At 34.6% G+C, this 12,951-nt stretch overlaps 1 protein-coding gene across 12 annotated transcripts in view; it reads right to left on the bottom strand.

Moving 5' to 3' along the window:
- The window catches only part of ROBO2 (roundabout guidance receptor 2), a 1,241,430-nt gene that overhangs the window by 90,111 nt on the left and 1,138,368 nt on the right, over positions 1–12,951 (bottom strand). For all 12 annotated transcript variants that reach the window (XM_082392595.1, XM_082392596.1, XM_082392600.1 and 9 more), the window contains exons 8-10: positions 12,720–12,844; positions 8,042–8,213; positions 3,265–3,470 (exon numbers count right to left, since the gene is read on the bottom strand). In XM_082392595.1, the coding sequence (XP_082248721.1) occupies positions 3,265–3,470; positions 8,042–8,213; positions 12,720–12,844 (503 nt within the window). The remainder of the gene's footprint in view (positions 1–3,264; positions 3,471–8,041; positions 8,214–12,719; positions 12,845–12,951) is intronic.

Here is a 12,951-nt window from a genome sequence, read left to right as displayed (position 1 = left end):
GTTAGTTTAGGGGTGAAGGAGAAGTGAGACTGGGAAGAGAAACTGATGACCAAACAGAATAAGGCAAAGCAGAAGATGTAGAATTAACATTCCACGATGAGCGCGAGAATAATTGTTGATAAAATTTGGGAGTTCATGGAATATAATATCTATTGGGTTCAAAATGTAAGTGTATTGATGACTCAACCTTCCACAACTGATTCTCCGGTAAATCATTAGTGCCTGGATGTTACTGCGGTGCCACAATTTTAATTGATTTTAAATGGCATTATGTATTTTAAGTTTCAAATTACTCTGTCACGTCATTCTTTGCCATATTATCTCTGTACAATTGTCTTCTATTATACCGAGGGATGATGGGGGATAGCCATTGTAGAAAGAGCCATTTTTTCAAATGCGGCTGTGCACGCATTACAGTCATTAGAAATCTTTGCTTTTAAGAAGCATCACTCACAAACTAAATATAATGAGCCAAGGTTGGATTTTAATGGGATGTTCATTTGAATATGGTCTGTGAAAGAGTAAAAAATTTGCATTTTATTATAGCAGTTGAACTAAAATGTAGCACTTGTTATTATGTGCAAATGCTAAAAGAAGAATACTAGGTAATGCTTCTTAACTGCATCTCCTTGTCATTGTGTGGAGATACAAGTCTGACATTAGCTGTGGTAGTAGGTTTTAATGATTATTGGAATATTCTCCTTCTCAAAAGAAACGGATTCAGCTGCCAATTACTGGACCACGAGAACACAGTGTTCATCACACTATTTTTCCCCCCTTGCATTAAGTACTGGAAAAGAAAGTAAGACGTAAAGGAATATGATCTACAGAAACCCTCTCTTGACTGTATCAGTGAAGTAGTGTAAAATATTTTATTTCCGTAAAAGACAGTCATCTTACAGAAAAAATAACAATGTTTTCATTATGGAGTTTATCAAAAGTGATATGAAAACCTAAATATTGCTAAAGCTCACTCTTGTATCACCATCATCATCACCATATTCATTTTTATTCCTTTAACTTTAAATAATGTCTTCTCTGGTCATGAGTGCTTCATATCTTTTCCATCCTTCTCTTTTTGTCCTTAATCAAGTGCTTTGAAAAAGACTAATGTGCTGGCACACTCTCTCACCTACTTTTCTCCTTGTGTAGTTGGCTGCAGACAAGCTCCCAGGAGTATGCATCTCAGAAAGACTACTCAGAAGTCTGACAGAGGGGCTCAAACTTTGTTTGACATCATCAAGCACCCACCTTTAATTGCTTCTTTTAAACACTATTGGGGGTCTTGACTGTTCAAGCACACCCTTTAATTCAGCAGTACAGTGGAAATGCATTAACCTCCATGGCCCAAGAAGTCTGCCTTTAGCTCAAAGAGAGAGGTCAAATTGTTTACTCAAGGAGAGCTGGCATTAATTTTTTAATAACTCCCATTTTGTCCAAAGAAGGTTTACAATTAATTTACAATAAATAAAAAGACAGGCTAAAAACCTGTATTAATTTATTTTTCTTTAAATTGAATTTGATAGCATTTTGTCTACTTAGAGTAATAATTAATGCCTATCTCAAAACTAAAGTAAAAAAATATATACATTCATTATAGTAACAAATTAAAGATTTGTGTTTGTGTATGCATGTGCACACTACAAAAAAGTCATTCTTCCTTTTTGTTATGTGTCCGTATTTTATACATCTGATAAACATGTGATTGTAAATAATTTACATTGTAAGAAAAAAACACTCCCCGTTGTGATCATTTGAAAATACACATAATAAAAATATTTTATCTTCCTCCTCAGGCTTCTGAATGGGAAAAGTCAACATCTTTTCGTTTGTTTCTTAATCACCTTGGTTCCCAATTTATACCTAGATACCAGATGCTACTAATTGTTCTTCCACTGAATCATTTTCAGTCAATTTTTCTTCATGTACTATTACATCAACCATCCTAATTCTGGCCCTCATTCCCAATCTTGTGACTATTCTGACATACTCTTGAGCTTTAGCATAGTGCTTGCTACATGGAGGGGAGGCTTTCTATATTTGGTTGAATGAATTGAGTATACTTGTGGAGGGCAGGTGGCCCCCATGATAACATCCTTCTGGTATTCACACCTGGTGTAATCCCTCACCTTGAGTGTGTGGAGGACCTGTTGACTTACTTCTGGCCAATAGAATATGGCATGAAGGTGACAAGATGTCACATTTGTGATTATGTTATATAGGATTGTAATCCTGTCTTGCTAAAAGACTCTCTTCCTTGTTGACTTTGAGGAAGCAAGCAATCATATTGGGAATATCCACATGGCAAGGAACCACAGGCAGCCTTCAGTCAACAGCAAGCAAGAAGCTGAGGTCACCAGTCTGATAGCCATTAAGAACTGAATGCTGCTAACAACTATGTTGTTTGGAAGCAAACTGATCCCCAGTCGATTTTCAGATGAGACTACAACCCTGACCGTAGCTCTGTGAGACCCTAGGGCAGAAGACCCAGCTAAGTCATGCCCAGACTCCCACAGAAGATATGAGATAATAAACATGTGTTGTTTTGAGTCTAACAACACAAGTGTTGTGAAGTGCTTGCTAATACTGTTCCATAGCAGTAGATAGCTAATACAATATTCAGAAGTAAACATTTATTTTGAGCTGCTCCTGAAGCAAGTCTAACTTGGTAAGTTGGCAGGAATGGTCATTTTCTATCATGTCATCTTCTGTTAAAAGACCAGCAATGGCTTGTTCTTGTGCACAGATTTAAATCTAAACTGCACAGCAACTTTACCTAAACTGTAAGATATTTTTACCAACTAGCCAAACCTGCTTCCTATGCAGTCATCAGTCTCATCTCTTTATTATTTTCCCACATAACTGTTTGGCTGAGCCAATTTATCCACATTTCATTACGAACTTCCCTTGTTCATGAGAGTAAATCAGAAGCATTTCTCATTTTCAATTATTTTAAACGTACTATTACTATCATTAACTTTATGTGTTTAACCTTTTTAGTTTCATTGATTACATACATATAGGATAGAATGAAGGAATAAAAAGTTTCTAGGCCTGTTATGAACTTATAATTAACTTAAGGACAATGAACTTCCCTCTAATTTCAATTTGTCATTTGTAAATTAAGAAATAACAGGGTCTATAATAAAATGTATAGCAATTATGCAGGGATGTAAGATTTTAATTTCACAACACAGTTTTTCCCTAGGGAAGTACATACTTCTGTTGAGATGAAGATCCAAATACAAATCCAACATTACTTACCCGTAAATTCTTAATCTGCAAGGTTCCTTGTTCTTGTATAGTTGCTCTTGGATCTCTACCCAGAAAAGTAAATCCCTCCTTTAGCCAGCTAATTACAGGAAGAGGGTCACCAGTAGCTTTACATTTCAGTAATGCTGTACCATCTACTGCTAGCGTTTGGTTGGCTGGGCCTTGTAGAATTATAGGTGGAGGTCTATCTGTCAAAACTAAAGGACAAAGATATTTTTCAGGATATTTTAATTTTATGAAATTTGGTAGTCTTTATATCATCAGTAGTCTTATATCAAAAGTAAGATTAAAGCCCCAAAGTCATACATATTACTTATAATTTTTCTGTAATATTCTACATCCATTATATATCTATCATCTATAATTACTATACATACACCTGTACATATTTTACTGAAGCCATACTATATTTATAAGTTACTCTGAGTTACCTATAATTAAGATGATGATAAGATAAATTCTGACACCTTAGAAAGGCTTAATCATATTAAAATTAAAATGTTGAGAGCTTATGGTAATCATTTGCAAAATGGCCATTTTATCTCTCATATGCATATTTAAGAAAGCCTGTGGAATATCACATGAGTACAATCGATGTTCACTTTTGCTTTTATGATAAATATATGAGTAATACATAATTTTACCTTCATAGCACCAGTTGCCGGCTTTATTTATATAGACTATAATATTTTGATGACGTTAAAATATTAGACTATAAATAATTTAGTCCTAAAATTGTGATACTGGGCTCTAGATTAGAGTAATATAATGTGGATGATATAATTTAATTAGTCTATACATTTAAGCAAAAAAATCTAAAGACCATATTTATGACATGACAAAAATAGCGTTTTCATGAAAATTTGTGTTTACATATATATTCATTTTTGTGATCATTTGAGTAAAGTTTCCATAATTTCATAAACTTAGTTCACCGTGTTTTTTTTAATTGAATATTGATTTGTAGCAGTACAATCAGTGCCTTTAGAAGTATTATATAATGATTTAGGAAGTGTATCAGAATGTATAGTAATATTTAAATGGGTAATGAAAATATGGAATCAATTGGAGGCAGGCTTTCATCTACAATTCATTAGAAGACCATCTCATAATGAAACTGATATATCCAGGTCCAAGAAAGGATTTCTTAAGAGAAAGTTTTGTAAACTTCTCATAGGTTTTGGTTAATTATCCAAATATGCTCTTTATTATGTATAATAATATATAATAATAACAAATATAATATTTATATATCTATCTATCTATCTATATATAGATAGATAGATATATATATAAGTTCCACAAAAAGAAAAAGATGCTGAATCTGAATTATTGCTAAGCAACTGTGAAGAGTGCTTTTTCTCAAGAAGGTCATCTTGGATTACTATGTACATAATCAAAAAAAGTCATTTTGCTTATTAATGCTCTAATTTCCTTTGTCTACCAGCTTTTACAAATACCCATTTATATGTTTATATATTTCTCAATCTATTTGCATTTTTATTTGTAGAGTTCACAGTTTTGGGGAAAGACATTAAATCAAACAGTCCTTTTAGAGGCTACCATGAGAAAGCCAACTGATCTTGATTTAAAATAGAGGTCCCCTGCATGTCAGGATAGAGTGGACTTCCAATCAACCTAAACCTGTTATATCAAAATATGTATTAAAATGTGTGTATATGTAGAAAACCTTATAAAAACCTAAGGAAAACAAGATTCTCTGTGTATTCTTTGCAAATAAAAATTAGATCCATTTAGTTCACTGCTTTTCTTGATCAAATTCTTCATTTTAGAAGTAAATTAAATAATCTTCAGAGAACGTGAAAGCACAATATTATACCAATTCTGACATATCTGGCAATAATTGTGCAAACAGATATTCAAGTTGAACGCTTTGTGGAATTTATTTTCTCTCTGAGTCAAAAATGGAAGGCCAATTCACCAAACATTATGAATAATTTTAAAATTCAGTAAGAAAAATGGGTCTGCATTACCAGAGAAGAAACTATTTATTAAATTTTATATAATGTTACTTCTTTGTTTCAAATTAAATATCTATATAGAATTCAGGTAACTTCTTATAACCTGCTCTTACTGTCATAGCCTTGAAATCATTATATATGGGCAAAGGACATACAATTAGTTTCTTTTTTCTCTTTTTTACTGCCCAAATGAGTAGCTCATTGTCTTTTAAATGAATTTGATCAAAAAAGTAACCGAAAATCTCCTGGCCAGAAAGAACTTTCAGTTTCAAGGATGTTATGGGTGAAAGATGACCACAAGTTTCCATGACACTAAGGTCAGAGGTTAAATGAACATTTAGGGTTTCCAGTGATCTGTGAACAATTCCATGGTTTTCTCTAACTACGCATTGGGAATCCTCAATAAACCACTCATATAAGATCATGATGTGACATCTATTGTACATTTCTTCCCTCCAGTCCTTTTAGATTCTATTGGCTCTACTCAGAATTCTCATTACAATTTTCTAATTTTCTAAGAGAAGAAAAGAAATGAAGAACAGTGTTAATGAAATAATAAGAAGGTCTTTTAAAGGGATGTTTTGAAATTCAAGTGTACTAAAGATCTTAGCTCTACCTATAATAAGTAAAATTATCACTCAACAGCACCTTTCATCACCATTAACAATCTCATCTCATGTGAACACTTGAGTTAAAAATATTTCCAAGAAAGGAGTCTAAGTACAAAAATGTAACAACAGAAACATCGCTATAGATGTTTTGCTTGTTTTTCTGAACATGACATATGTTTTCATTCTACATTGGAATTTCATTTGGCTCTAAACTGCCCTGGATCATACCAAGCAACACGTTCAAAAGGAAAATGATGGCTTACGTATTATTAAACTGTTAACCAGTCTGAAAAATTCAAAACTATGAATAAAAGCTGAAGTCATCGGCCAATGTGGCAAGTTAATATTTAGAGACAGTTATTTATAATAAAGTGTATGTGTGTGTGTGTGTGTGTGTGTGTGTGTGTGTGTGTGTGTTTAGGTCTTGAAGTTAGATTTCTTTACTGTCAAAATCAATAACTCTATAACCTCCATTCAACGTTCTTGCAAAAGTATCTTGACTTTGTGATTGCTTACGAAAGTAAAAATCAATGTAGCAATGAATATTCAAGCCACTTGTAACCAAATGTTCAGAGACATCTCAGTCATCAGATTTAAATTTCCTTATCACTCTTTTCAGTTTGACCACAGAACCAAAGCTAGAATTACTACTGGTATGAGAGATTATGTCAACAACAAACTTAATTTCTCAAAACAAGTTTTCCTTTTCATTATATCAGGCACAATTTTGAATATCCACCTGTTTCATGAACCACATCAGTCATATCAACTGGCTCTTCTAAATCATCAACTTTGTTTTCTACAAATATGGTTTGCCTTCTTCATAACACTTTCTTCATTTAGGAACATTTAAAAGTCTGTCTTTTGTAAAATACCATAAGCAGCTATAGTGGAGTTCTTCAGCATTATATTTGGAATCTTTCATAGTAGTATAGAATAAAACTTAGGTTTTGGCCAGAATACCTTATTTTCCAAGTGCATGCTTCTAGACATTTTTTCCTAGTAGAAGAAAACATAGGAACTTAAAAAAGATTAATAATTATATGTTATTTCTTTTAAAGAAATATGGAGGTTTGAAGGATCGATGATCTTGTCCATGTAAAGGAAGAATTTCTTGGCACTATTACCCTTGAACCTGACTTCTTTCAGTTCCACAGCAGTAAATCTCTGCTGCATCAGCAGGTATGGCCATTAACGACTCAATATCCCCTCAGCTAATGTTTGTCTGTTCTATTTATTCCCATTCCTGACATGGCGCTGAATCAGGCAATACCATGGGCAGACATTAAAAAATACTGCCTTTCTATTAATTTTAAATGACCTTTTAATCTACATGTAAATTTGAATTGTATAAAAGTTCAGCAGAGAAAGAAGAGAATCAGAGAGGTCACAGCCCAAAGCTCTTTTATCGCAGAACCCAGTGTGGGAGGGTGCGGGTGTGGGGAGAATCAGAAACCCCACAAATCTAAGAGAGCAAGAGAGATTTTTTTAATTTAAGATATCAAAGAATATGGCTTAAATGAATGCTCAGAGGTTCACAAATATCTAAAACTCCCTACGTGTCAATTGTGACAAAAAAGCTCTTGGGAAAAAAAAATCAGACATGAAGAGTGCTGCATGGTCTTCAACTTTCACCTGAATCAGGTGCTTCAGTTAAGATTTGTAGTGCATACATACAAATAAAAAAATAGTTTTAGCATCCACTTGTAGTTTGGAAGGTATTTAATTAATTTAACTTAGTGAATGTATAATTGACACATCATAGGATGTCATAATGTGATTGGCTAAGTGAAAAGTCATCTCTGTTTCCACTGATAATAAAGATTATATCTCTCTCTCCTCTAGTAAAATAAGATTATTACTATCCATTAGAAGCAATCATATCAGCACAAGACTGAATAAAAATATACAGCTAACATTCCTATTTCTATTTCACTAAAATAATGCATCACTATATTTTTAAGAATAAAATAGATTGTGTTTGATGTTCTTCTTTGGGAAAGTAAATGGTATTAAATCAGGGAGAATTAGAAACTATTAAGAATGTTATTTTACCTAGATTCAAACTTAGAAGATAAGCATTAATTTTAAGGGTTTAACTAACAGGTCAGAGAATTTCATAGTTTTGAAATAAAAATCATTATTTTCGGAAAACAAATTCTAATAATATCACACCATCAGTAACTTCCAGCTGAGCTTTTGCTAAAATGCTTCCTGCCACGGTTAGGGCCTGGCAGATGTAGTAACCCGCGTCCGAGCGCTGAGTGTCGGTAATTGTAAGGTCCCCGGCTGGCGACACAGAACATCTGCTGTTGGCCTGCTGGGGTTGATTTGGGAAAAGCAGGTTCTGTGGAAACAAACACAATGTTACTAAGAAATCTCTTCTCACTCAGAAGGAAAATTATATTAACAACAGCTACTGCAGTTAGAGAAATGTGGCTGGAAAAAGAAAACACAAAGATTTAAAAATACGGTACCGAAAGGGTTAAAGGCCACACAGTGAGTCTCACTGGGAAACTTTTTTCCCATCATGGGAAAATGATGTGCTCTAAGAAGCGAGCATGCTCTGGCTAAAGGAACAATCATCTAGGTCTGGATCGTGACCTTTTACTCTCTGCCTGACTTTCTGTGAGTTACTGAACAGTTTTGAAACGCGGTTTCCTCATCTGTAAAATGGACATAATAATGCTCATCTGACTCAACTCATAAGACAGCGTGATCTGGAATGTAACATCAATTGTGTACGTGTTTTATAAACTGCAGACCACTAGAGAACGCAAAAATATTTTCTGCTGACCCTTTTGAATATTTGACATAAGTAACTGAATTTCTCCTAAAGGTATTCAAAAGTGTGTGACTGAGACTGACACAGAGAGACAGCTGAATCTCCTTCTGCTATAAGATTTCTGCAGGTTGTAACAGCTTTGAAAGGAGCTAGGTATAAAGGCTACCGTCTGAGCAAGATTAACCAAGTCACTGAAAATAAAAAGAAGATGCGGGATGTTTCTGAAGGATGCGTGTGATGGTAAAGAATTTCATAATATTACCCTTTCAAAAAATACAAGGTTCTTTAGTTTCCTATATAACTCATATTAAATACAAGCAGCCAAATCACGAAATTGTGAATGTTCTTATAGGAGAGCAGTAATGTTAACCTGGATGACCTATGTTGCTTTACTGTTGTTCAATTAAAAAAAAATTTGGATATAATAGATTATATTGAGATATGCTTCCAAGTTGGATTATAAATAAGGACATATCAATTTTTATGTTGTATTTACTTACAAAAAAGAACATTATAACCCTCTGGGATCTGTTTCTCGACATAGTAATTAATTTTCCAGGTTTGTAATTAAACAGTTTCAATATGTTACAATCAGGAGGTAATAACATTCAATTAAAGGCATAAGACACATTTTCCCCTTAAAATGTTTCTACCCTTGAAGTAATACCAATGAAAGAGGATAAAATAGGGTATTAACACTTTTCAATTACGCTAAATGACTTTAATCCTGCGAATGAGGTCCTACTTTAATTAGAAGCTCTTCTCTTTATTGCAACATGATGGATGTCCACTTTATTAGATTCGAGTGTGACACTGTAAGCCCACTTTACATAAACATACTATGTTATTAAACCTTTTCTAAAAGAGGTGATGTTTGCTAGCATGTCAGGAATATAATCTCAAAATGCTATTGCCTTCCTATAAAATTTGTATTACTATATAAGGCTAGACTTTTTCATACATATGAAGCATAATTTGAGAACAAGCTAATTCTCCTGTGGAATCCAAATATATTACTGAAATAAACCATCTGAAAGAGAAGGGTCTAAATTTTAAAGCCACTTGGAAATGATACAATAACTCAAAGTGTGCACTTTCCTACAATTAGCCATTAGAATACTAATTTACATAGCACTAATACATCAGATGGGCTTAATTCTCTCCGGGATCTCTTCCTCTACAATGTGTTATCAGTCCACCTTCTAAATGATTCGATGACATGAAAAATGGCATATGATTGAGGTTAACCCATCATCTTTATTCCCTGTTTGTATGACACAGGCAAAAGAAAATGGATGACAAGCAAAACCCAGGAATTCTACAGAGCTCTTCTTGCCTTGAAGTGCCTGGGTATCCTATTAGTGCTAATTGGCATTATCAGCACATATTGAGGAATATGGACCATTAAGTCCAGGCCCTTAACTCTCTATACTGATGGATAGTCATAGATCACTGTAAAAATTGGATACTGCAGACAGTAAGACCAATTTATTTTTCCTAATGTCTCAATTCATGATTTGAAAATTTACAATTTGCTCAAGCATTTCTCTTTTGTTCTCATTCACAATCTCCTTTCTCTCTCTCCCCTTTACTCTCTCCCCCGACCCCTCTGTCTAATGTGAGGGAGATAGGTGAAATAAAGAAAACAAGGCCTAAGATTATAATCAAATCAAATCACCTAACTCGAAAATTTTCCCCAGAGATTAATATCTCTGGAATTACATGCCACTTTGTCAAATAACAGAAAAAGAAATACTTTAATGCTATTTGATCATTACTTGTTTAAAAAACATTAAAATACAATGTAGCATATTTAAATATCATGCTCATTGGGCCACAAGACCAATATACATTTTATGCAATAGCATGTATAAACCTGAAGCTATTTTAGGGCATGTGATTTACACATGATATAGCTGTATCTACATGATAACAAGTTATAATGAGATTTAACTCACTACATGGACTTAAAGTGTAAATCTGCAACAATCAAATTGCTTTATATCATTATATTTGTATCATTTATAAATAAATAATATATTCACATAAATATATTTACTATCAGTGGTTTGAGAAAGTAACTTCTGTGGACCCCATACCTCCCCGAATGGGTGGAGGGAAGGAGCTACAGGCAGGAGTGAGAATCTTGACAGGCTACCAGGGCTCTCCAGGTTCATCCCCTCCTGCCTTCTCAGGCACGATGTGGGTCTGGGGACAGAGGTGACCAGAGTGGTGCTGAGCTTCTGTGCATGGGCAGAGGGATACCTCTGGCCCTAGCAGCCTGGCCTGAGCAGAAGCATGAACTTGCCACTTCAGCCAGGGACAAGGGAAGGCAGATGCATTCTGCATTTTCCCCATTTCTAACCTTCAAAATGTGTAAAGCATTTTTACATATAAACTAACTTAATCACATAATCTTCATAACTTATGTGAAGTAAAATATGTTATCCTCAAATTTTAGATTAAGAAAATGAGGTTCAGTAAATTTAAACAGTGCTACAAAGATTATAAAAATTATACGGAGGGAAAATGGCTTTAGAATTCTTTCCTTTTTCAGGGTACGTGTGTGTGTGTGTGTGTGTATGTTCAAGTGTGTTATAACTATATCATGTTGCTTTACACTCACTTTAGAGTTTGGGATGTTTTAATCTGAAAGCAATTTTTAAGTGAAGAATCAAGGAAGTCTATGAGTAGAAATCTATTGTATAGTTACTAACTGATAAAAAAGATGGCAATTAAGTCCTGGAACAGTCCTGATGTGGGATAAGCCAGTGGCCAGAACTTTACCTTATCCTTCTCATCACTATATTTCCATCCCACAAATCATGGGGGAAGTGAATCCAACAAAGAGCACTGAGGAAAGGAAGAAAGATAATTTGCCCGTCCATACTGAGATGTTAAAACTGCTAGCTTCAGGTGGTACAGAACTGTATAGGAATTCACAACAATGCAAAATGACGGCTGAGTGAAACTTCCTGACGTCTCTCTACTCAGATAATCATACACGAGTTTTGATCAACAGGTTCTCTTAACTTAGTCTAAAGCATTTTCCGTCTCTGGCAAAGTTTTTAGATTGCCTGAGACTTTTAATCATGGTTTCCATGTTTGCCCAGGAAATTCTTCCAGAACTTGGACTAACAACCAGAGGGTGCTGAGGAGGAACACCAGTAGGTCTCCTCCTGCGAACTATATGCCTCCTTCGGAATGCTTCTGGAGAGACTAGAACGAAAATATCTCTAGGTCCCTCAGGAATGCACAGATAAGTCTTTAGACAAAGAACTCAATTTCTGATCTGGTTTATGCTGGAAGTTCCACTCATTGCCTCAGAACCTAGAAGCCTCTGCTTGCCCAAGTTTGGACCAAGTTCTAAATGAGAAAACTGGTGCATTCAATTCGCTTTTAGCAGAGTCTGAGAGATCATGCTGCCCGGAGAGGGCCCCGAGAGGACAAACCAGGGCACAGCAAAGACCAGACAAGTGTTGGTTTTTTCTGGTATTTAATGTACTATTTCCTGTCTAACCCCACTATGAGGGAATCCAGAAGGGATGATGGAAGAAAATATTTCTCCTACTCTTAAATGGAAGCGTGCTTAAATTAACGGTAAAGAAAAGGTATTTATACTACATATCTATGAAAGGGGGTTGAAACTAGTTTCTAGGCTGATTAATAATGGAAATATTTTTGACTGTTTTACATTTGCCCAGGATGTCCTAAGTGCTTTATATATACTAACTCACTTACTTATCCCAATGTAGCTCAATGCAAGAAAGCAAACTTACCTTTCTGTTGGGAGATTTTAAACAGCTACGGGTTAGACTTTTTCAGATAATTTAGTTACACTGCATTGTATCTATTTGACATAAGATTAAAATATTAGAGAATTAACACTAGAAAAAAAGAATGTTATATTAAAGCATCTGACTCCCGCTAATTTTAGAATTAATTGGTCTCTTTTTCAGAAATAAAATAAATTCAACATTGACAACAAGAAAGGAAAGACAAACTTTGAGGATCACTAGAGACGGGGAGTTCAGAGATTTCAGAAAAGCAGTCAAGGCTTACACTCACCTGGCTGCCTTCTTTTTGCCAAAAAACTGCTGGCTGTGGGTTTCCTTTAGTTTCACAGGGAAATGTCACTGTACGACCTTGAGCAACAATCTGATCTCTTGGCCTAACCACAAACTGTGGAGGAGCTATAATTTAAAAGGAAAGAAAGTGTGTCAATATAAACTGTTGACAAAGAAAAATATATCAAAGAGAAAATCTGATACTAGGTGGATTGCTCAGTGCCAGACAGAGG

The sequence above is a fragment of the Balaenoptera borealis genome (genome assembly GCF_965194805.1).
Source record: "Balaenoptera borealis genome assembly, chromosome: 5".
NCBI lineage: Eukaryota > Metazoa > Chordata > Mammalia > Artiodactyla > Balaenopteridae > Balaenoptera > Balaenoptera borealis.
The sequence above is the reverse complement of the archived record's forward strand: the minus strand, read 5'-3'. Positions and strand labels throughout refer to the sequence as shown.